Raw genomic sequence first — 26,055 nt, 5'->3', positions numbered from 1 at the left:
CAGAATCTAGGCTTTCCTAGTGCCATTCTATTATCTAATGTATATTTATTTCTGAACTTTTACAGATATGTATAAACAGGACATGTGTCAATATAAAAACTCTGGATTACGATTGTAATTACACAAAATGCAATAACAGAGGGGTAAGTAGTAAAGATTTTAACATTCTCTGAATTTCAAAGTATAATATGTAGAACACTGAACTTAGTCTCTTAGCAGTGATGCTTCACATTAGACTTAAGATTATTTTAGTCAGACCAGATCTTGAAAAGCAGTAATTAAACTATTTTAAAGGCAGAATCTTATCAACTATACATCATTTGATGAAAAGCCACATATGACACATGATACAGTCAGAGCTGCAAAATAGCCAGATCTCATGCCATTTTGGATTTTATTGCTAATAACATTTATTTCTATATGTTGCACTTACAGTCAACTGGGGAGGTAGTGCAGAACAGGAAATTCAGGTGTTTTATTCTCATAGCACAAGAAAAAGGTTTTCTGGGGCCTTCAAGAATAGGCCTACATGAAGCACATTACACTAATGCATCTTGGAGCAAACAAGGATAGGATTTAGAGGGTTGCACACTTCATTGTTTCTGTAGGCCAAGTTCATTGCTTGCACAGTCTTGCATCCGTCTGTTAGAGAGTGAACTGCTACATAGTGGGGTGGGGGGAACAAGTAACAGACTCCAATTAAGAAGTCCCCCTCAGAGGCTAATGGGTATGGGAGTGTTCTGGACCTATATAAGTATGACCGAGATCATTCCAAGGAGGGAGAGAAAGGTGTGGTGACACTCTAAAAGACTGGAATGCTGAAGCAGTGCTGTTGGAAATAATTTTCCTAATACATTTACTAAGGTTCACCATGATAAGTATATCATAAGTATATCATAAGTGCACATAAGTATTCCTTTATTAGTCTAAAGGCCACTTGGTGTTGATTATATTCAAAATACAAATACCAGCATATTATATTTTAGTGACAATAAAATTATAAGCATTGTGCAAATATGCACAATAGGATCAAGCTTGGGATAAACCTTTCTATCTTGGCATGACTGCAGAGGAATAAGAAAAAACTGTGACAAAGGAACCCCTAACGTTTTGCCTTTTATAACATTATAATCAAGTGATGTCATTGCTGGTTATCAGACCCTTAGCTAAAGTCTGAGTCAGTTTATGGCTGAACTCTGACCTTTGGACTGGTTGAGACAAGTTTAATGGCTGGACCCCGTCTCTTCCAGGTTTTCTTCTTATCTTATTTTACTGTATTTCTCCCAGCTACTGGATTAAGCAGGTCTTTATAATAAAGAAGTATATACAATCAATTATTTACTGCACCTGGTACCCAATTAACTATGTTTTCTTAATTTTTAAAGAATTATTTACTGCATCTGACCTAAACCTTACATAAGATAATGCTGGTATTTCAAGGATCTGTATAAATTTAACACAAACACTATTTCTTACTCTTTTTGGTTACATGTTTTAGGCTTATCACTTGCACTAACATCCAAACTTAGTTTAAAATCATAGTTTACCAGGTCTATATTCCTACAAGTACATAGGGGAAAACAGCTCCAGAAATGGTTAAGAGAAGATGACAAAACACAGATGGGGATGGGGGGGAAACTAAATACTATATATGCCTTTTTAAGTATAAGTACATTAATGATTATCTGCCAAACTCCCTGGTACAGGAGAGAATCCACCAGTTCACATCTTCTGTTTCTCCCTATAAGCTCCTTGCTCCACCTTCCAATCCACCTTTATTTCAGGAACTCCCTGCAACCACCCTGCCCCTTCCCTCATACCAGGGGCTCTGTATTACCCTCTATGCTCTGCCTTCCCTGCTCCCAACCCCTGTGGCAGGGGTTTGGTGTGTGTCTCCTCGTTCTCCCCCGGCCCCCCAATGATCTTTTTCTCCCCTGGGATGGAAGGGATGGACAGACAGCTTGTTTCTTCCTCCCCCAACAACAACCATGGAGCAGACTTTGGAGAGGCTGTGCCCGCATGCGCGCACACACACACACAGAGGAAGGAAGAGAAGTGCTGTGTGTAGGGCCACTTCACTTTGCTCAGCCACAAACTGAGGTGAGGTCTTCATTTAATAGCAAAGGTCGTCATCTCCAAGCCAGCAGAAGGTGGTGATAAAACATTTTTGACCATCATCGTTACCTGGGATTCCTTGGTTTACTGATAGATACAGTATTACCCATATTCCTCACAGAAGGGCATGAGACTCAAAGTCCTTTGAGCTCCTTAGATGAATGGTGCAAAATACTTGATTAATTTTATTCCTTCTCAGTAGGCTTCTCATCCCCATACAACCATTTCTCCTCTTCTATATTGTCTTTTGTTTTCTCCCCAGTTTTCATCCCTTCTTCAACAAGAAAATGATAGAACTTGAGTCCTGTGAACTTAGGCATTTATAGATGAACTTCCTAGGAATATTTACAAACCCTGTATTTTACAGCAGTCCTATGACAAACAGCCATTGTTCTGTCACTTACTTAGTGAAGAGACTGAAAGGCTCCAGAGTGTCAGCACAATGGGAAACCTCAGAAAAAAACTTCCTCTCTGTAGTAGGAAGAGGGCCTGAAACATAAGCCCATGCATCAGAGGCCTGATATGAGGCCTGAGGCCTCAAGTAGAAGCAAAGTTAAGTTGTGAGCAAGAGGCAGGCCCTGCTCACAGAATGTGGCAAGCATAGGGTTGCTATTGTAAAAACACATATTCCTAAGAGGTGCTAGGCACAAAACACTTATGCAATCTGTCAAGGTTCCTTCCCCACTCTGAACTCTAGGGTACAGCTGTGGGGACCTGCATGAAAACCTCCTAAGCTTACTTTTACTAGCTTAGGTTAAAACTTCTCCAAGGTACAAACTATTTTACCTTTTTCCCTTGGACTTTTGCTGCCACCACTAAACGTCTAACTGGGTTTATTTTATTAGGAAAGAACCCGTTTGGAAACGTCTTTCCCCACAAAATCCTCACTGAAACCTTGCACCCCCTTCCTGGGGAAGGTTTGATAAAAATCCTCACCAATTTGCATAGGCGACCACAGACCCAAACCCTTGGATCTTAAGAACAATGAAAAAAGCATTCAGTTTCTTAAAAGAAGAATTTTAATAGAAGAAAAAGTAAAAAAGAATCACCTCTGTAAAATCAGGATGGTAAATACCTTACAGGGTAATTAGATTCAAAACATAGAGCATCCCTCTAGGCAAAACCTTAAGTTACAAAAAGACACAAAAACAGGAATATCCATTCCATTCAGCACAGCTTATTTTCTCAGCCATTTAAAGAAATCACAATCTAACGCATATCTAGCTAGATTACTTACTAAATTCTAAGACTCCTTTTCTGTTCCCAGCAAAAGCATCACCCAGACAGACACAGACCCTTTGTCTTTCTCCCCCCCTCCAGCTTTGAAAGTATCTTGTCTCCTCATTGGTCATTGTGGTCAGGTGCCAGCGAGGTTATCCTAGCTTCTTAACCCTTTACAGGTGAAAGGGTTTTTCCTCTGGCCAGGAGGGATTTTAAAGGTGTTTACCCTTCCCTTTATATTTATGACACAAGCACATTCCAGAAGGGTGGTACAAGAACACCCTGAAAAACACATTCCCCAAAGATAACAGGAACATGTTGACCCATCTTAAGGATAAGGCGTCATAAACATATAGCTAAGGGTAGCCTAGAATTCCTCCTTACCTGTAAGGGGTTAAGAAGCTCAAATAACCTGGTTGACACCTGACCAAAAGGATCAATGGGGAAAGAAGATACTTTCAAATCTGGGGGGGAGGCTTTGTTTGTGCTCTGCATTGTGTGTTCTCTGGGGAAGCAGAGAAGCATCAGGTCAGAAAACTACTTATCCTAAAATCATCCTAAAATGAGTCTCAATATTGCAAAAAGAATATGTAAATAAGGCAAGGCATGGTAGATTATCTTTTGTTTTTAGCTTGTAAATTTTCCCTGTGCTAAGAGGGAGGTTTATCCCTGTTTTTTTTTTTTTTGTAACTTTAAAGTTTTACCTAGAGGGGAATCCTCTTTGTTTTGAATCTGTCTACCCTGTAAAGTTACCTTCCATCCTGATTTTATGGAGGTGCTTCCGTTACCTTTTTTTTCTTTATAATAAAATTCTGTTTTTTAAGAATCTGGTTTACCTATTTGGTTGGTAAATTATTCTCAAGCCTCCCCAGGAAAGGGCATGAAGGGGCTTGGGGGGATATTTTAGGGAAACAGGAACTCCAAGTGGTCCTTTTCCTGAATTTTTGTCTAACTCACTTGGTGGTGGCAGCAGTACTCATCCAAGGACAAGGAAGGATTTGTGCCTTGGGGAAGTTTTTAACCTAAGCTGGTAGAAATAAGCTTAGGGGGTCTTTCATGCGGGTCCCCACATCTGTACCCTAGAGTTCAGAGTGGGGAGGGAACCTTGACATAAGGTCAGGATGACAGCATAATAAATATAGATGTTTTGATCTAACCTGCAGGTACAAGGCAATGGGTGGCACTCTGATACATTAAGCGTGATACATAACTTGTTTTTATTGGTGTATAAAGATGTATCTCAGAGGGAGTGTCTTTGTCTGGCCTAGGAGCTAGTGGAAAGTCCCGCCACTACCTGAGCCGGTCCATTGTCACAAGCATACATGTGTTAGTGTACCTGTAACCATTGAGCTGCGTCATTATCACTGTGCGTCGTCTGCAATAAACTTAACCAAGTGCCTTCGCTGAGACAAGTCTGTAGATTTATTGGGTGGTTCGCTTGATGTTTGCTGTGCCAGCTGTCTGCGCAGAGCTGGGACAGCACACGGGAGAACACATGGGAGAACACGCACCCAGCCAAACATCTGACAGCACTCTCCTCGGTAAGACTGAATCTATCCCATGCTAACTAAAGGAGTAATTTGCTAGGCAGGACAAAAGGCTATTGACTGTAGGTAATAGTTTAGCTTATCCACCACAATTAATGTGAGGAATCAGGAAGAGATTTACATCGTTATTTCAAATCCTTTTGCAATGACTGACATTGAGAAACGGGAAGACTTAACTTGTCCTCAAATTCCAAGTGACATGCAATATCTATGTGTAACACTGCAGGAAAGTTTTAAATATCATCAGCTCCATGGCAGTGGAGTCACTGGGGTTCCTGATAAATTGTCCGAAGTCCCGGCATGGTACAGACTAGACAGGGTTCCTCCCAGACACAGCTATACGACTTGGGGAGCAAGAGCTAGAGCCCTGATCCTTGGGCTCCGAAAATCCAGGTCTGTACTGCTTGAGATAAGGAGAGCTCCTGTAGTAGCTACTAATGGAACTGCGAATCTCGTTAAAAAGCAACATGAGAGAGTCAGTCCATAAACTTACCCTCCTACCAGCTAGACAATGTTCAGCCTGAGCAACTGACATTCTCAGGAGTTGGTATCTAGCAGTCAGATGCCCGTCTGTAAGGTGATCTGTGCAGACCACAGATGCAATTATTATTTAAATCAAACACGCACACAAATGGGAAGCTGGACAAGAAGCCCAGGATGTATGTGTCCTAGTCTTAGCTAAACTGTCTTAGCCCTGGTCTACACTAGGACTTTAGGTCGAATTTAGCAACGTTAAATCGATTTAAACCTGCACCCGTCCACACAGTGAAGCCCTTTATTTTGACTTAAAGGGCTCTTAAAATCGATTTCCTTACTCCACCCCTGACAAGTGGATTAGCGCTTAAATCGACGTTCCCAGCTCAAATTTGGGGTACTGTGGACACAATTCGATGGTATTGGCCTCCGGGAGCTATCCCAGAGTGCTCCATTCTGACCGCTCTGGACAGCACTCTCAACTCAGATGCACTGGCCAGGTAGACAGGAAAAGAACCGCGAACTTTTGAATCTCATTTCCTGTTTGGCCAGCGTGGCAAGCTGCAGGTGACCATGCAGAGCTCATCAGCACAGGTGACCATGATGGAGTCCCAGAATCGCAAAAGAGCTCCAGCATGGACCGAACGGGAGGTACGGGATCTGATCGCTGTTTGGGGAGAGGAATCCGTGCTATCAGAACTCCGTTCCAGTTTTCGAAATGCCAAAACCTTTGTGAAAATCTCCCAGGGCATGAAGGACAGAGGCCATAACAGGGACCCGAAGCAGTGCCGCGTGAAACTGAAGGAGCTGAGGCAAGCCTACCAGAAAACCAGAGAGGCGAACAGCCGCTCTGGGTCAGAGCCCCAAACATGCCGCTTCTATGATGAGCTGCATGCCATTTTAGGGGGTTCAGCCGCCACTACCCCAGCCGTGTTGTTTGACTCCTTCAATGGAGATGGAGGCAATACGGAAGCAGGTTTTGGGGACGAAGAAGATGAGGAGGAGGAGGAGGTTGTAGATAGCTCACAGTAAGCAAGCGGAGAAACCGGTTTTCCCGACAGCCAGGAACTGTTTCTCACCCTAGACCTGGAGCCAGTACCCCCCGAACCCACCCAAGGCTGCCTCCTGGACCCAGCAGGCGGAGAAGGGACCTCTGGTGAGTGTACCTTTTAAAATGCTATACATGGTTTAAAAGCAAGCATGTGAAAGGATTACTTTGCCCTGGCATTTGCGGTTCTCCTAGATGTAGTCCTAAAGCCTTTCCAAAAGGTTTCTGGGGAGGGCAGCCTTATTTCGTCCTTCATGGTAGGACACTTTATCACTCCAGGCCAGTAACACATACTCGGGAATCACTGTAGAACAAAGCATTGCAGTGTATGTTTGCTGGCATTCAACCAAAATCCGTTCTTTCTCTCTCTGTGTTATCCTCAGGAGAGTGAGATATAATTCATGGTCACCTGGTTGAAATAGGGTGCTTTTCTTCAGGGACACTCAGTATAGTCCATTCCTGCTGGGCTGTTTGCCTGTGGCTGAACAGAAATGTTCCCCGCTGTTAGCCACAGGGAGGGGGGAAGGTTGAGGGGGTAGTCACGCGGTGGGAGGAGGCAAAATGCGACCTTGTAACGAAAGCACATGTGCTATGTATGTAATGTTAACAGCAAGGTTTACCCTGAAAGACTGTAGCGACTGTTTTATAAAATGTGTCTTTTTAAATACCGCTGTCCCTTTTTTTTTCTCCACCAGCTGCATGTGTTTCAATGATCACAGGATCTTCTCCTTCCCAGAGGCTAGTGAAGCTTAGAAAGAAAAAAAAACGCACTCGCGATGAAATGTTCTCCGAGCTCATGCTGTCCTTCCACACTGACAGAGCACAGACGAATGCGTGGAGGCAAATAATGTCAGAGTGCAGGAAAGCACAAAATGACCGGGAGGAGAGGTGGAGGGCTGAAGAGAGTAAGTGGCGGGCTGAAGACAGGGCTGAAGCTCAAATGTGGCGGCAGCGTGATGAGAGGAGGCAGGATTCAATGCTGAGGCTGCTGCAGGACCAAACCAGAATGCTCCAGTGTATGGTTGAGCTGCAGCAAAGGCAGCTGGAGCACAGACTGCCACTGCTGCCCCTCTGTAACTAACCGCCCTCCTCCCCAAGTTCCATAGCCTCCACACCCAGACGCCCAAGAACGCGGTGGGGGGGCCTCCGGCCAACCAGCCACTCCACAACAGAGGATTGCCCAAAAAAAAGAAGGCTGTCATTCAATAAATTTTAAAGTTGTAAACTTTTAAAGTGCTGTGCTTAAAGTGCTGTGTGGCATTTTCCTTCCCTCCTCCACCACCCCTCCTGGGATACCTTGGTAGTCATCTCCCTATTTGTGTGATGAATGAATAACGAATGCATGACTGTGAAGCAGCAATGACTTTATTGCCTCTGCAAGCGGTGATTAAAGGGAGGAGGGGAGGGTGGTTAGCTTACAGGGAAGTAGAGTGAACCAAGGGGCGGGGGGTTTCATCAAGGAGAAACAAACAGAACTTTCACACTGTAGCCTGGGCCAGTCATGAAACTGGTTTTCAAAGCTTCTCTGATGCGTACCACGCCCTCCTGAGCTCTTCTAACCGCCCTGGTGTCTGGCTGCGCGTAACCAGCAGCTAGGCGATTTGCCTCAACCTCCCACCCCGCCATAAACGTCTCCCCCTTACTCTCACAGATATTGTGGAGCACACAGCAAGCAGTAATAACAGTGGGAATATTGGTTTCGCTGAGGTCTAAGCGAGTCAGTAAACTGCGCCAGCGCGCCTTTAAACGTCCAAATGCACATTCTACCACCATTCTGCACTTGCTCAGCCTGTAGTTGAACAGCTCCTGACCACTGTCCAGGCTGCCTGTGTACGGCTTCATGAGCCATGGCATTAAGGGGTAGGCTGGGTCCCCAAGGATACATATAGGCATTTCAACATCCCCAACAGTTATTTTCTGGTCTGGGAAGAAAGTCCCTTCCTGCAGCTTTTGAAACAGACCAGAGTTCCTGAAGATGCGAGCGTCATGCACCTTTCCCGGCCATCCCACGTTGATGTTGGTGAAACGTCCCTTGTGATCCACCAGAGCTTGCAGCACTATCGAAAAGTACCCCTTGCGGTTTATGTACTCGCCGGCTTGGTGCTCTGGTGCCAAGATAGGGATATGGGTTCCGTCTATAGCCCCACCACAGTTAGGGAATCCCATTGCAGCAAAGCCATCCACTATGACCTGCACATTTCCCAGGGTCACTACCCTTGATATCAGCAGATCTTTGATTGCGTGAGCTACTTGCATCACAGCAGCCCCCACAGTAGATTTGCCCACTCCAAATTGATTCCCAACTGACCGGTAGCTGTCTGGCATTGCAAGCTTCCACAGGGCTATCGCCACTCGCTTCTCAACTGTGAGGGCTGCTCTCATCCTGGTATTCATGCGCTTCAGGGCAGGGGAAAGCAAGTCACAAAGTTCCATGAAAGTGCCCTTATGCATGCGAAAGTTTTGCAGCCACTGGGAATCGTCCCAGACCTGCAACACTATGCGGTCCCACCAGTCTGTGCTTGTTTCCCGAGCCCAGAATCGGCGTTCCACAGCATGAACCTGCCCCATTAGCACCATGATGCATGCATTGGCAGGGCCCATGCTTTCAGAGAAATCTGTGTCCATGTCCTGATCACTCACGGGACCGCGCTGACGTCGCCTCCTCGCCCGGTATCGCGTTGCCATGTTCTGGTGCTGCATATACTGCTGGATAATGCATGTGGTGGTTGATGTGCTCCTAATTGCCAAAATGAGCTCAGCGGCCTCCATGCTTGCCTTGGTATGGCGTCCGCACAGAAAAAAGGCGCGGAACGATTGTCTGCCGTTGCTCTGACGGAGGGAGGGGCGACTGACGACACGGCTTACAGGGTTGGCTTCAGGGAGCTAAAATCAACAAAGGGTGTGCCTGTACATCAAGGAGTATTTCAGGCAGGACTGCACGGAGGGTTCCAATAAGAAATGGTGCACCAAAGTTATCGTTGTTATTGGAACAAGGAGGTTAGCCTGGCCTCTGATTGATACATGGCTAGATTAACCTCGCTGCGCCTTCTCTGTGACTGACTGCAGTATGATCTAGACAGGGGAGGAGGAAAATGAGTACAAAACAAATCTGGTCTATTTCTTGTTCTGACCCACTAAATCTATCCTTTACATCTTTGGCTGGCAGCAGACAAAAAAGGCGCGAAATGATTGTCTGCCCTTGCTTTCACGGGGGGAGGAAGGGTGGGAACGGGGTCCTGACGATATGTACCCAGAACCACCCGCGACAATGTTTTAGCCCCATCAGGCATTGGGATATCAACCCAGAATTCCAATGGGCAGCGGAGACTGCGGGAACTGTGGGATAGCTACCCACAGTGCAACGCTCTGGAAGTCGACGCTTGCCTCGGTACTGTGGAAGCGCTCCGCCGAGTTAATGCACTTAATGCACTTAGAGCATTTTCTGTGGGGACACACACACTCGAATATATAAAACCGATTTCAGAAAAACCGACTTCTATAAATTCGACCTAATTTCGTAGTGTAGACATACCCTTAGTCTTAGTTAAACTCTTCAGTGGGCTGAGAGGAAGAGCCCAGCCTATAAAGATCACTTTAAGTGTCAGGCTTGAGGAGAAGACGTGAGGGCTGTAGCACATTAGCTAGCTGAATGGTACTGACAGAGGAAGTCATAAGAAGTTAAAGGTTTCAGTAGGAAGCAGGTGCTCCTGGGAAGAAGAAGCATGGCTTCTGCCCAAATGGAGGGGAAAGGATTTTGTGTGTGGATTGGAGCCTGGAAATGGGACAACCACTCTCTTCTTTAATCCCTTCAAGAAAGGGGGCCCCAGAATATTTGGCTGTTCTGATGAAAGGGAATGGAGAGATTTTAATTGATAACCCTGAGAAAAATAAATGTGGTTTATGAAATTCTAGTAACAAAAATTCAAGTAGTACCTTTACTAAGAATTTTTCTTAAAACCTAGTTCTACAATATAAAAACCATCTGGCTGATTTTTGGCCTGACCCGAGGTTGCTGTACTACTGAGTATTAACCTGAGCTCAACCAAGTTCTAACCAAGCTCTCTGGGGCAGGAACTGTCATTTATCACATATTTGTGCACCAACACAATGGGAGCCCAACCTTCTTCTGCCCTTTAGGCACTACTGCAACGTAAAAGTTAAATTATGACAACCAGCATTGTGTCCTGTCCTTGATTTACATCTAGAAGTAGAAAACCTGTTTTATAATCCCATGGCTCCTTCTTTACCTTACATCAGTCAATGAGCCAACTCCTGATTTCCAAGTTGCATTTCTAGCACTAGATGGAGCAGTGCAAAAATACAAACAGTAGCACTTACTTGGCTGAAATTGGAGTTCAAGACCTACAGGTTAATAAAGCCAGCTTCCCCTGGCTCTGAAGGTAAAACATACTCCTCCAAGATAAACATGCCCAGATCTCTACCTTTTATATTACAAGCCGGAAAGAAGGAAGAAACCAACTCTGCCATATGCAATCTGCTGTTGCTTTCTAGCTTCCTATCTTTCCTCTTGGGGCTTTCCACATGATTTCACTAGGGGTTTCGATAACATTAAAATGTCTTTTATATGAAATTAATAACTCTACACATTGGATTTTCTCATCTGAGGGGAAGTTTGCTCTGTTGTGTACTCTGTTTTCAAAGGCTTTGAGATCCCTATCAGATTGGGTATGCAGTGATTCCATTAAACTTTGTCTTTCAACTGCGAAATACAGCCCTAATGAAGTTAAACTGAAGGAGAACTGATTTAAGTGGTTAGAGAAGTTGGTTCAATTTTTAGATCTCTTGGTCAGCCACTAGATGATAAAGATTGCACACTAATAAACCAAAGGCCGTACATTAACTCCTCCTGCCAAAGATGGAGACTCTGGGTAATTAGTTATCTTGGTGCTCCTGTCAAGAGACTTGGAGAAACCTAAAATAGCAGATAAGAAAGTACCATTCTGTCTTTTATTTAGTATGTGATGCCATACTGTACAGGGCAGTAAGATTGCACCAAGAGCTCAGGAAGGCTCTATTTTCATCAAATTGCTCATTTGGTTCATGTTATTTAAACCCTTATTCTATTTCAGATGTGCAACAGTAAGAAAAACTGCCATTGTAATTTTGGTTGGGCCCCTCCAGACTGTACATTAAAAGGATTTGGAGGAAGTGTTGACAGTGGACCCCCTCCGACTACCACTAGTAAGTGCTGTGAAAAACTAAGCGCTCTATATTTTATCCTGTCTTTCAGTCTCAAGCCAGGGATCTATGACTTGTATTCTAATGTGGTCTTTGCAGCTGTCACCCACACCTCTATACTACAGCAATGTGGTCAGTTGGAGCTGCCCTTGAAAGGAGCTGGAAGTCTTTACTTATATAACACTCAAAAGGCCTGATTCTGATATTCTTACTCATATCAAGTGTAGCCCAATCCATAAATTACATATTAATTATATTGATTACTTAAGAATTCCCAGTTATCACTCTGAGATTTGACAGGTTCTTGTCCCAAGATCAGGCCCAGTATTATTAAAATTACTGTATAGTTGAGAGCCCCGATGTGCACAGTTGCAACACTCTCACTATTCTACAATAATTTATTAATACATTTAGCAAAGTCACAAACACTCGAACCCAGTAAAGTGAATAGAGATAATACAGAATGTACATCTGAACATCCATATACTCACACCATCCCTGGAAGAACAGCCTGAAATGTTAACCATTATCTTCCTCATCACCATCATGTTCCTCATCATCTCCAGTGGCCATCATCCTGGCAGTTCGCAAGGGCTACACCTCTCTCTCCTCCCACACACAGGCTTGGATGCAACTTTTATATTATGTTACACTAATGCCACTATGCCTAATGCATATTCAATAGGGGGTTCTCCCCTCTTCCTTATCTGTATTTCTTCACCCTACTAATGTTAAGGTTCCCTTCTCCTATTGGTTAGTATACTAATGATCTCAACTTATTATCATATACATCAGTTCATTGCTATGACACTCTTGTGGTCAGATATCTGCAGATGTTCTCTCCAAAAACCAGTGTTAGCTCATGTTCCTGTGGTTAGCTGGTGTCATTATGGACAAAATTCCCACTTACACACTCTATTTCCAGTTCCCCAAAACTTAGGAGTGGCGTTTAGGCCATTTATCTGTGCCACAGCTCATAGGTTGCAAGCCTTATGTTAACTGCTGAAGCCCATGTCTTACAGGTTACAGGCCTGTAGGTTCCTTATATTACTGCCAAATAAAATAAATGCTAAAGCTACACAAGTAGCATCTTACTTCACAAATGGATCAGTGGGATCTTGTGGAGATAAGGTACTATTCATCATTAATGAGTGGATCAGAATCTAGCCCTAAATAGACACCAGAGGCAAAAGAGTAATGTAAAGACGGTGATGCACTTTTTTCCTACCTACCTTCTAGGGGGTTCCTACCCAAACCCTTTGAATTTTTCTTCTTCCTTATGTAGCATTTCTCCACCTTACCATAACCCTAAATCCCCTAGTCCTAGTAGGCATCCATTCCTTTTAACTGGTTATTACTTTACAATTTTTGTAAACTCACTGAATTCCCATATCTCCCCAATTCTTCCAGTGACTGTCCACATATAGTCCATTTCTGGGGTGCATCTGGGGTAAAAAGGACTGTTCCAGGTTGTTGAGCACCAAGTAATTTCATCTTAAAAATGACTAAAATTGTATAGTCTTGAGTAATAAGGAATAATAGGCCAAATCTTAATAAAGTTCTCTCTTAATACCAATTCAGGGACATTACTTCCACTGTTTTAGTCACATGAGGTTATTTGCCAGGCCTTAAAGGATACCACAACTAAAGACAAGCAAAATAATAATAATTAATAACTTTGACTGTTATTAAAGAAAGGGAAAAAATTAAAACCAAAAGAGAACACAAACAATAAATAACGGTTACTTCACTTACAATCTTGTCTATATGTTTCTCTGTGGAGAGCTTTGACAGACATTACACTTTTTCAGAGTTTACCCTTGATCTACCCTTGGAGGGGGCCAAAGTACCTCATTTCCCAAAATTGGGAGTGAGCCTTGTCTTAGTGTGTCATAGATAATAAAACAGTTTATAGATGGGCAAAAGACTTTTGTTTAAGAGCAGAGGAGCCCTTTTTGAGTTATAATGGATAACATAACAGGTTATAAATAGGCAAAAGTGAGTAATCTTAATTATGTGCTATGAAGTAAAAAAAAACCTATTTAAATCAGTTCCTCAAAGAAGTCATTCAAGGAGCTTCACTGAAAGAGGCAAATTGATGAAATATTAAATCCCACTTTTTCTCTCTGTTTACCAATGTTAATTTATGTCTCCTGTCCAGGAATACATAGCTGTCACTGTGCCTCAGTGGGTCACAGCTGAGAATATCAGGTTCAGGACAAACAGCTGAGAAATAGGGCAGACTCACCCTAAACTAGTAGTTATTCTATTATTAGATATACTAACCCAAAGTAAACTTCTGTCTCACCACATTAGTTAAAAAGAAGTCAAAATACAGTCTCCTTAGGCATTCTAGCCCTTATCTCACCACACAGACCATTGACTGTATGATGAGTGGTTATGGAAAACCAATTTCATCTCATATAGGGTCCTACTAATCCCAAGAGATCAGTCACTTAGCCAGGTCAATATCGCAATAATCACTCGGCTACCAATACTTTAGTAACTAAAATCATGATCTTACATATAAAGCATGTCTTTTAAGGTATTAGGGGAAAGGTTATGATCTGCCGAGAGTCATTTCTCTATCCATATATGTGTATCGTTAATGCATATGAAGTTATGAGAATTGTGTTGTATGGTGGTCACTAAAGCATGCTGTAAATAGGGGAATCAGCCAGATATTAGCTCCCCAGAGGCAACAGCAAGGAAAGTAACCAATGCCTGGGCAGGGTGTTAAACAACCCATCAACAGCCATTATCCAGCAAGGGAGCTACAATGACTCACCTGCATGAGGCCACACCAGGGAAATTGCTCAACCTTGCTTGGAGAGACTCAGCAATGCCCTCCAGACATGCCTTGACTTGTGCTCCCGAAGCACATGGATTGAAAGTATAAAACAGATAGAGTGGACACATACTGGGCCCTTCTCCTGCCCCCATCTATGCTGCAAGCAACCAAGACACTGAGAAGAAGACAAGACTCCAACACAGGAGACTGGCCCAGGTTTAGGGAACAAACCTGTATGTTAAGGACTGCAATATCCAGTGGGGTGAGAAAAACTGCTTAATCTAGTTGTCCAGTCTAATAGGGTTGAGAGTTTAGAGTAGGTGCTTATATTTTATTTTATTTTGGTAACTACTCTGACTTGTTATGCTTTGACTTATAATCACTTAAAATCTATCTTTATAGTTTAATAAATCTGTTTATTTATTCTCCCAGAAGCAGTGTGTTTGGTTTGAAGCGTGTCAGAGACTCCCCTTGGGATAACAAGCCTGGTATATATCAATTTCTTTGTTAAATTGATGAACTTATATAAGCTTGCAGCATCCAGCGGGCATAACTGGACACTGCAAAATGGAGGTTCCTAGGGTTGTGTCTGGGACCGGAGATATTGGCTAGTGTCATTTGGTTGCACAGTCCAAGGAGCCTCTTACATGCCAGAGGCTGTGCGTGAACAGCCTTGGAGTGGGGGTTCTCACAGCAGAGCAGGGTAAGGCTGGCTCCCAGAGTCAAGGAGTTTTGGAGTGACCTAGCAGATCACCGGTCCGGATAACACCAGAGGGGAACATCACAGGAGTCCAGGGTCACATGCCTTACATGGCTTGATGACTCACAGGGGGTAGCCATTGGCCCCTTGGAGGCTGAGGCATCTGTCAGAAGATCTAAATGGGGGGAATGAGTTTCTTCTATGGCTCATTGTGAGAGCTAAGTGTCTTTAATGGGCCATCAACTCAAAGCTGTCTAGCCTTGACGTACATCTTATCTGGTGTGTGTTACCCAGGAATACAGCACATAGGTAAGATACCAGTGCATAGCCAATATTCATAGCTTCATATACAAAAATGATACATGTATATAAATAGGATAATCGTACTTAGCAAATCACAACTTTTCCATTGACACTTTGCATGCCATGGTTTGTACAAGATTTGTTTTGGTTTAACAGGAGAAGCTGTTATATCTTAAATGACAATAAAATTTCAATGTTTGCAGTATTGTTGTAGCCATGTTGGTCCCAGGATATTAGAGAGACAAGGAAGTAAAATAGTATCTTTTATTGGACCAATTTCTGTTGGTGAAAGAGACAAGTGGGCTTCTTCACCTTGAATGGTCCCTTAGAATATGTGTTAACTACTTATGCAAAACATCTGTTCCACCTTATATTTAGCGGTGACACTCTAAGTACTACCTTTCCCAGACCTGAAGAAGTGCTCTGCATAGCTCAAAAGCTTGTCTCTTTCACCCACAGAAGTTGGTCCAATAAAGATATTACTTCACCCATCTTGTCTGTCGAATAGCATTTCAGTACCATTAAAATCATTACAAGAAAAACATTAAATTTAATCCCTTGACAGGGCTTTACAACTTCATTTCACCATACATGTTGAAATCTTGATGATGATGTCATCTGAACTGGAAGGTTGCTTCTTCTTGATGCTGCTCTTTGGCTGTTTTCTCCTTAGCTGGCTTGCTTGTAGAGACAAGCTAAGCAGAGATGAGATGCTATAGTGAATGCTGTAAAGTTGAGGATAGGAGCAGAGAGAATTTGCTTAATTCTGAGGGTTTTTACACCCTTCTCTTTCCGTAACTTCATGGAAGGAGGAAAACAACTCTCTCAGGCTAGGCTGGATTCAAAATTTTCTGTTGTCATCCTTTCATTCGCTCAACACCTTCATTGTTTGGTCTTGGTAACAATTTCAGCTAGTGAATGGTGATCTGCTAATACTTGTGCAGTAGGGTTGTAATTTTTCCTGAACTTGATAGTTTTACTGCCTTTCTCTTTGTGGTGGGAATTTCTCTGAACACCATTTAAAGTTAGAGTTATAACTCTATTTTATTCAGTCCATTTTCTGAGATATACATTGAGTTTCATCAGGGTATAATAGGTGTTTATATTCTATTTCAAATAAGTCCAAACACACTTATTTTCTATTGTCAAGGTTCCTTCCCCACTCTGAACGCTAGGGTACAGATGTGGGGACCTGCATGAAAAACCTCCTAAGCTTACTTTTACCAGCCTAGGTCAAAACTTCCCCAAGGTACAAAATATTCAACCCTTTGTCCTTGGATTCGCCTCTACCACCACCAAACAAATACTGGTTACTGGGGAAGAGCTGTTTGGAAACGTCTTTCCCCCCAAAATACTTCCCAAAACCTTGCACCCCACTTCCTGGACAAGGTTTGGTAAAAAGCCTCACCAATTTGCATAGGTGACCACAGACCCAAACCCTTGGATCTGAGAACAATGAAAAAGCATTCAGTTTTCTTACAAGAAGACTTTTAATAGAAATAGAAGTAAATAGAAGTAAAGAAATCACCTCTGTAAAATCAGGATGGTAGATACCTTACAGGGTAATTAGATTCAAAACATAGAGAATCCCTCTAGGCAAAAACTTAAGTTACAAAAAAGATACACAGACAGAAATAGTTATTCTATTCAGCACAATTCTTTTCTCAGCCATTTAAAGAAATCATAATCTAACACGTACCTAGCTAGATTACTTACTAAAAGTTCTAAGACTCCATTCCTGGTCTATCCCCGGCAAAGACAGCATATAGACAGACAAAGACCCTTTTTTTCTCTCCCTCCTCCTAGCTTTTGAAAGTATATTGTCTCCTCATTGGTCATTTTGGTCAGGTGCCAGCGAGGTTACCTTTAGCGTCTTAACCCTTTACAGGTGAGATGAGTTTTACTCTGGCCAGGAGGGATTTTAAAGGGGTTTACCCTTCCCTTTATATTTATGACATCTATATAAAAAGAAAAGAAGTACTTGTGGCACCTTAGAGACTAACAAATTTATTTGAGCATAAGCTTTCGTGAGCTACAGCTCACTTCATCGGATAAGCTCACAAAAGCTTATGCTCAAATAAATTTGTTAGTCTCTAAGGTGCCACAAGTCCTCCTTTTCTTTTTGCAGATACAGACTAACACGGCTGCTACTCTGAAACCTGTCATTGTTTTCTATATAAACATTTTTCAGTTTTCAAATAGTCTTTTTAAACTTAACTAATTCTTAATGTGTCTTTAAATTTATGTAGCCATTTACAAAGGCATTGTTGCTTCTTCTTAACAGTCTTTGGAGAGCTGGCTCATGTATTTCTGGGTTTAGTAAGGAAATTTCTTAAGTGTTTCCAGATTGCTATTAATTGGGGAATAATTAGTTTTTGTTTGTGTGTTCTGCACATCCCCACTTACTGGTAGTCTCTCTTTGTACTCAACAGTAGAACCTTCTCCAAGCAGGGCCTGATATAGCACACGTGTCTCCACTCCTCCCTCTCACCTAAACTACTTTGTACTAAAAACTGAGGGTAAGACTATGTCAGAGGGCACTGTGTGCTCTACCCCCTCAGTTCCTTCCAACCACCAGACAGAAGTGAACTGCTCCTGTCCTTTGGATCCAGGGTTTTCTCCATTTATAGTGCCTTGTTAGTTTATAGGTGTTGTTCTTAGTGTAGCTTTTAGTATAAAGTAGTTTTAAGTATAGGATAATAGAGATAGTGTAATATACTCTGTAAAGTCAGTTCCTTGTGTTATGGCAAAACCGTAGAGGAAGAGTATGGGCTTTAAGAGATGTGCTTCATGCCCTGCTGTTTTTCCAGCATCAGAAGAACACGTAAAGTGTCTTAAGTGCCTGGAAGAAGGACACTCTCCCTCTGGGTGTTTCATTTGCTGAACTTCCACTCCCAGTGCACACAAGAACAGGCAGACCAGACTGTAAATACTGTTGCTCAAGGAGGCCTTGGCTGCTAAGCCATCCAGTTCCAGGCATTCATCAGAAAGGAAAAATAAGAGGCCTGACTCAGTTCTAGTAGCTTCCTCTAGCAAGACTGAGTTCTACATCATTGGAATCTTTGTCGATGCTCATTTCCAATTCTTCAGCTAAAGCTGCCAGGGCTTCAAAGGCACTGGAAATAGAAAAGGGTTGTTGACCTGTCAGGGAACCTAAAGACATACTGATTCCAGCTGTATCAGTTCCAAAGAAGCAGAAGCTGAGGAAGAACAGGGGCACTGTTAGCAGTGCTAGATCTCACTAGTCAGACTTATCAGATCTGTCTGATACAAACATAACCTTTATGGTTCTGACTTTGAAGTTCAAATCAGTTCCGGGTTCTATTTCAAAGCCCAGTATTATGTAGCTGAGTGTTTTCCTGGATCCAGTATTTTCCAGGCCCATTTTCTGCTCCAGTTCCTAGACCATCATCAGGCCAAAGAGGATATCAACAGTAGTGACTGATGTCTATTTTCCTCCACGTGAGCGGTCCTCAGATCTGACCAACAGAAACTTGGCAAAGGAGAAGAGGGAGTCATCTTCAATTCCAAGGTCTGCTTTGTCATCATCTGAAAAGAGGAGCAGAGTATAGTAGGCTTTCTCCAGATCCTTCTATACCTCCTCCTAAGACTCCGATGGGATCTCTAGGTAGATCTTTCTCACACTTTATTTCTCTTCACCCTCCAGTTGCTATGTTTTCTCCAGTGACATCCATACCACATCCAAGGTCGGATCTGTCCTTAGAGCAGGATAGAGGAGGACTCAAGAGACCTGCTTCATCCTAGGTTATGCTACCCTATCTGTTTGCTCCTCCTCTCATGGGTATGTTTCCAGATCCCAACTACTGGAGACACTGGCAACCATAGTCTTCATGGCCCTAGAGTTTCACCACAACAATTTTTGAGGGAGGATAGAGAAGTGAACTGTGAAGTATAATCTATTAAGTATAATCTGGTGGCCCAACAGTCCTCAGATCTAGTTCCTCCAGATCCGTTGGTAGTTCAGATAGTATTGCCTGATACTCTTTCTGAAGAACAGGATGAGGAGCTGAGTCCTCTTTTTCAACAGGAGGAAATGGATACTGATTCTGATCTCGATTTGTCACCTAACAAGCATGTGGGCATGACTTGGGCATCCTCCCTTTCTGAGAATGTTTGGAATTCCATTAACTTGTGCTTCTTCTTCGAGGAGCATCCGTGTGGCTGCTCCATTTTAGTTGTCTTGGCGCCCTGCGCTTCTAATCAGAGATTTGAAGTAGCAATGCCCCAGATGACCGTGCACACGTGGCAGCCATCTCGCACCACTCCGAGCGGTTATCCCGCGTGCGCAGCCAACCATCCCCCAGTTCCTTCTCTACTGCCTTTGGCTTCAGTCGGAATGACAGCAGCACCCTCACAGCTTTAGTTATTTCTATTATTTCAGTTCTTTCCCAGCTAGTACCTCTCTCCCTTAATTTCTTCTTTAATTTTCTTTTACAATTAAAAAAAATCATTTTCCTAGTCCTCCTCTTTCTCCTGCCTCAGATGGGAAACTTCCAGTGACAGAAGAGGCATAAGAACGGGATTATTCCTATTCTTCCTTTCAAAATAGCCTCTCAGAGATGCCTGGTTCTTCAGACATTATCTCACTTGAGGACTGTCTATACCAGTCTCTGACAGCCACGTGCACTGTGTCCGTTGCCTGGGGGAAGACACACATATTTCAAAAGTGTCCCTACTGCAAAACAATGACAGCTAGGACAAGGAAGACTAGGGATCTCCAGTTGAAACTCCTGATGATGGAGAAATCCCTCAGACTAGCCTCCGACCCAGAGTCTGGGACACCTGGTCAATGGTCTCCAACAGATGCCTCAGACATGGGACCCTCTTCTAAAACATCTACTGAGGACTCTGTTCCTAAAAAAAGCAGTCTCACTCTTCACCGTAGTGAGATTTGCCTCAGAAAAAGACATCTCCGACCACAAAGTCTGCCCCAGTACCGACAGCACCGGACCATGAGGCACCGGGAACATCCGATACTGAGACGTTCCGAGGAGCTAAAGACCTGGTGTGTGTCATGGAGGTACACATACCAAAGTCAAGACTCCTAGCTCAGCACCGGTGGAGCCAAAGAAAACCCAGACTCTGATGGCACCCCAGCGAGACTGGGACCAAGCCTGGCTATTACCCCCACTGGCTCAGCCCCTCCCCTTGCCAGCGATGAGGAGGAGGAAGAGGAGGCAGGGATGTACACCCCTCACCATTCCTCACCCAAACCTAGACCCTCGAAGCACCAAACATCTCTGGATGGAAGAGGCTGGGAGGTTCCACAATGGGTGCCACCCCCATTGCTCTCCCACCAAACTTGACATACTCAGACCCACGGGCATTTTACAGGGCACAGAACTTCAGGCTCCCCAACCCACCCAGGTCCAGAACAATGTGATCACCTTTGTCGCCTGCCCCAGCTTCCTCAGAAACACTGGAGGAACAAGTTGAAGAACCTGAGGATGTGGCTGCAGGCAATAGCCTCCTACCTACCCATACCCTACCTACTAGCCAAATACATGCACAACATGTTTTCTCAGATGGCAACCTTTATTGAACATCTTCCAGAAGACAAAAAGAAGCAATATAAGGCCAACATTGCAGAAGGTTCCCTCATTGCTAGAACAGCCCTGCAGGATTCTCTTGATTCTGCTGACACAACAGCATGATCCATTGCTACGTCCGTAGTCACGCATAGGATTTTCTGGCTCCATCTTTACAGGTTTCCCAGGGAAGTTCAAGCAACCATAGAGGACCTACCTTTTGAAGGCCAAAAATTTTTTGCAGAGAGCATGGACGTCTCCTTGCACACGTTGAAGGACTCTCAGGCAACATTAAAGACACTCGGAATCTATGTCCCTGCAAACAAAAAGAAACAAGGCAGATTCTATAATCAATGGTTCCGAACTGCCCAATACACCCAACCTCAAAGACACTACAACCAGCACCACAAACCGAGGCAGATGATGCCGACAACCACAAGATCAGTCATCTATGTCTCAGCCATCCACTTTGAGGCAAACATTTTGAAGTGTTGGTTGAAGACATGAGAACCCCACATTCTCCAATCCCAGAATTATGGCCAATCTTCAGCCCATTTGAGGACCGCCTGTTACCATTCTACCCAGTCTGGAAAGCCATCACCATGAACAAATGGGTTCTGGAAATTATCCAGAAGGGCTACTCCATCCCTTTTATCTCTATTCCACCTATCCACCCCGCTTCCCCATCCCTCCTCAGGGACCCCTCTCATGTGCACCTGCTAGAGAAGGAAGTAAATTATCTCCTACAATTAGGTGCGGTGGAACCTATGCCAGCTCAACACAGGGGCAGAAGATTCAGATTACTTATTTATTTAGATTTATTCAGATTACTTTCTCACTTGGAAGAAAACAGGTGGATGGAGGTCCATTCTGGACTTGGGAAAACTAAACGAGTTTGAGAGAACACAATGTTTCAAGATGGTGACTCTAGCAACTATAATTCTGGCATTGGAGAAAGGAATTTGGCTCTTGGCCCTTGACGTACAGGATGCTTACTTTCATGTTACCATTCACTTGGCACTCAGGCGGTTCCTGCAATTAACTCTAGGGAACCTGCATTACCAGTACAGAGTGTTCCCCTTCAGCCTGTCCACTGCCCAAGGGTGTTTTCCAAGGTTCTCGCCATCGCAGCAGCACACCTTCGCAGGCAGGGTGTGATCATCTTTCCCTACCTAGATGACTGCCTTCTAAAAGCACCAACACATCAGGCAGCAATCGATGCCACTCACACCACTATAACCCTGTTTACGGACCTAGGGTTACAAATCTACCTTCAAAAATCCACTTTGATGCCCACCCAACAGTTAGACTTTATAGGGGCACACCTCGACTGCCTCACAGCAACAGCACAGCTACCCCAACAACGCCTTCTTACTTTAACAAATCTAATTACAACAGTAAGAGACAGCCCACAAACGTACACCAGAACGTGCCTACAACTCGTGGTGCACATGGCGGCTACAACGTTTGTCGTGAAACATGCCAGGCTCCATGTGAGATGCCTACAGGCCTGACTCCACACAGGCACTCAGTAAACAGACATCTTACAATGCCCAGCAGTCTAAAAGACTCGTTCACATGGTGGACACAACATACAAACATTTGCCCAAGTGTTCCCTTCCGACAAAAACTTCCAACTGTAACAATCACCACAGACTCCACTCTGGTGGGATGGGGGGCACACTTGTGTGACAATACCATCCAAGGTTGCTGGTCCCTAGCAGAATCTAATCTCCACATAAATCTACTGGTGCTAAGGGCAATCTGAAACACCTGCTAGCACTTTCTCCCTCTGATCCGGAACAGGACTGTCCAGATTCTTACGGACAACTTGACCACTATGTTTTATGTAAATCACCAAGAAGGGGCCCAATCTTATCCCCACTGTGCAGAAGCAGTCCACCTCTGGCAGTGGTGCATCTCCAACAACATAGACATCATAGCATCCTATCTGCCCAGATGCCAGAATGCAACAGCAGACCACCTAAGCAGGAACTTTTCACTAACCCACAAGTGGGAGATGGATCCCTGAATAATAAAAACTATATTGAGACAATGGGGATTCCCCTCAATAGATCTCTTCGCAATGGCATACAATGCCAAGTGCCCAAAATACTGCTCTCAGGCCAGACTGGGGCATGACTCTCTGGGAGACACCTTCCTTGTGAAATGGGAGGCCCCACTGCTGTATGCCTTCCCCCCAGTCCCTCTTTGAAATCAGCTGTGCAAGAAAACATCCATCCAGTATTTGACATCTTTGGAGCTACCTTCACAAACAGGCCACTCCCTATTTTGGATGGTCTTTTGCAACCTGCTAAAGTATTTTGGTCAACTCCTACTTCTTGTCAGTTTTTGTCCAAGAAAGTGAACAAATTGTATCAGGTTCTCAGGAAGGTTTCTCTTATTTTCTTACCCATCCTATACCAAATTTTCTGGTGGTGGCAGTTGCCAATAACATGTTTAGATCTAGCCATGCTCTCTCTACCTCTGTGGATAGAGAGGAGAGAAAGATTGATGCAGTTGGGAGAGAAGTTCTCGTCCTTTTCTGTGGAAATTAGAGTGGCTAATTAACAGGTAGTGATGGCCTATTACCATTTCCATTTGAAGAAAAGAATGGCATACTTTGTTAGGGTTGCCAGAGGATAAAAGAAGACTAACTAATGCTATTCTGACAGAAGAACAAAACAAGGCAAAGATCTCAGGGCATCATTTGATGCTTCAGATTCTTCTGCCAGAGCTTTGGCATCTGCAGTCTGCTTGTGGTGGTATGCTTGGCTCTGTCATCTTCTTTGGCTGAGGACACTAAAGTTAAAATGGAAGCCCTCCACTTTGAGAGTCTGTTCAGCTTCTCTGGGTCTCTATCCCTCAACCAGAAAGAGACCTTCTACTTGTTCTTTTCTATACCAGCGGCAGTATTTCCCTCAGTCTTCTACTTATTTTTCCTTTAATCAGAGGCAACAGAAACCTGTCTTCATTTCATAGCCAGCATAAAAAGAGGTCTTTCAGTTCTAGACCTCAGGTGATGCAACTAGCTCCTCTTCTTCAACTTCAGAAAACATCAGACCTCAGATTTGATGTGAGGATTGAGAGTCATTGACCAATCAGCAAGGATCAGTCCCCTCTTCTGTTTGGGGACAGGATAGCCCAATGCATTAACAAATAGAGGCTGATTACATTGGATGTATGGATACTAGAGAATATAGAGACAGGCTATGCCATTCAGTTAAAAAAACTGCCCCCTTTCAATTCCTCCACCCTTTCCTCTTGTGGGACCTAACTCACAAAATTATTTTACTAATGGAACATCACAAGCTGCTCTAGGTAGGAGCTGTAGAGGCTGTATCTGAACATCTCTTCCTGAAACAGAAAAAAAGATGGGGTTCTTGGTCTGATTTTAGATTTCAGAAAATTGAACAAGTACATGTGGAAATTCTGGTTTCATTTTTTAACCCTGGCCTCCATACTTTCCTCACTTACATTGATACCACCAATCCTGATTTCAAGAATGCTTATTTTCATTTTTACATCTGACCCAGTCATTGAAAATACCTGCATTTTGCTGTGGCAAGGTCCCATTTCCAGTATAAGGTACTCCTTTTAAGCCTATCATCTTCACTAAGAGTCTTTTCAAAGTGTATTTCTGTCTTACCCTGTTTTCTCAGATGTGCTGCTATTTTTGTTTACTCATATTTGAACTATCGGTTACTGAAAAGTGCTACACATGAGGATCTGTCACTCCACATCAAAGTTACAATCTCTGTCCTTTTGGATCTGGGTTTGCTTCTCAATGGCAAGAAGTCAAATATCTGTCCAACTCAGAGAATCCCTTTTATAGGTTCTATACTGGACTCAGTAGAAGGAAGAGCTTTTCCTCCAGAAGACAGTCTATAACAAGTGATTCTGCAAAATTGAGTCTGTCAATACTGGATCCTCTTTCTCATTCTCATGAGTTTGATGGCAACTTCCACTTATGTAATCCCCTTTGCTCATCTCAGAATGCACCCAGTGCAGCATTGGATGTTCCCAGTTTGCACATGCAGTCGGGACAGTCTTCATATATTTGTCACCATTCTTTGGGATGTTCTGGATTCATTGATGTGGAGGACAAAGAGATCAAATATTCTCAGAGGGCGTCCTATTCATTCACCCTTCACTGTTGGTTACAATAAGATCAAATACATCCGGTACTGGATGGGGAGCCCCTTTAATTCAGTTTACAATCCAGGGTCACTGGACTTTTCAAGAAAAGAACTTTCACATCAGTGTCTTGGAAGTAAGAACCATCCATTTGGGTCTCAGTTCGTTTCTCCCCCATGTACAAGAGAGTGTGGTACATGTGGCAATGGACAATACAACTACTATGTATGTGAACAGACGGGGGGACATCATTCCTTCCAGTTATGTGCTAAAGCAGTCAGAGTATGGGATTGATGCATCCTTCAGGAGATCTATCCAGTGGCCCTACATTTAGCCTGGGAAAACAATGTGCTAGCAGACTGTCTCAACAGGGACAGTTCTTAGATTCATGAGTGGTCCCTGAAGGATTGAGTAGGTAGCTTTCTATTGTATTTAAAGTAAATGTATTGTTGATTACTACACAACCTTGGGTTCGTCTTCAAGCTCAACAGAGTGAAATTGCATCTGGTGCTTTTCTCAAATTTGGAGGCTCTAGGAACACATGAAGTCCAAGGGTAATGACCACAGACACACAAGTACAAAGCCTCATTTTAAGAGATGATACAAGCAAGCTGCAGATTCTTAAGGGGCAATTTGCACTTGCTTACAGCTTGGAATCCCCATGTGTTCCATTCACAGGCTAAAAATCCCTGTAGCTGGGGTCCAGCACTTCCCCTCAGTTCAGTCTTTGTTCGTCAGTTGTTTCCAGGAGTCATCTTGTGTGAGGAGTGAAGAACACCAGATGATGTCACTCCCCGCCTTATATAGCTTTTGCATATGGCGGGAACCCTTTGTTTCAAAGCTTAGTTCCCAGACCGGTCTGTGGAAAAACAGATGGAGTCTAGAGACATGTGGTTACATTGAATGTCTTTGTAGAGTCATAGCAGCCATTACTCATAGGCTGTCAGTAGCATTCTCAAGAAGGCTTCCCA

The 26,055-nt window shown here is 43.5% G+C and overlaps 1 protein-coding gene across 2 annotated transcripts in view; it reads left to right on the top strand.

Moving 5' to 3' along the window:
* The window catches only part of LOC140899613 (disintegrin and metalloproteinase domain-containing protein 29-like), a 56,566-nt gene that overhangs the window by 7,793 nt on the left and 22,718 nt on the right, over positions 1–26,055 (top strand). For both annotated transcript variants that reach the window (XM_073315539.1, XM_073315458.1), the window contains exons 2-3: positions 66–143; positions 11,496–11,607. In XM_073315539.1, the coding sequence (XP_073171640.1) occupies positions 66–143; positions 11,496–11,607 (190 nt within the window). The remainder of the gene's footprint in view (positions 1–65; positions 144–11,495; positions 11,608–26,055) is intronic.

This window comes from Lepidochelys kempii, chromosome 1, assembly GCF_965140265.1.
Source record: "Lepidochelys kempii isolate rLepKem1 chromosome 1, rLepKem1.hap2, whole genome shotgun sequence".
Taxonomy (NCBI): domain Eukaryota; kingdom Metazoa; phylum Chordata; order Testudines; family Cheloniidae; genus Lepidochelys; species Lepidochelys kempii.
This window is presented reverse-complemented; position numbering and strand designations above follow the sequence as displayed.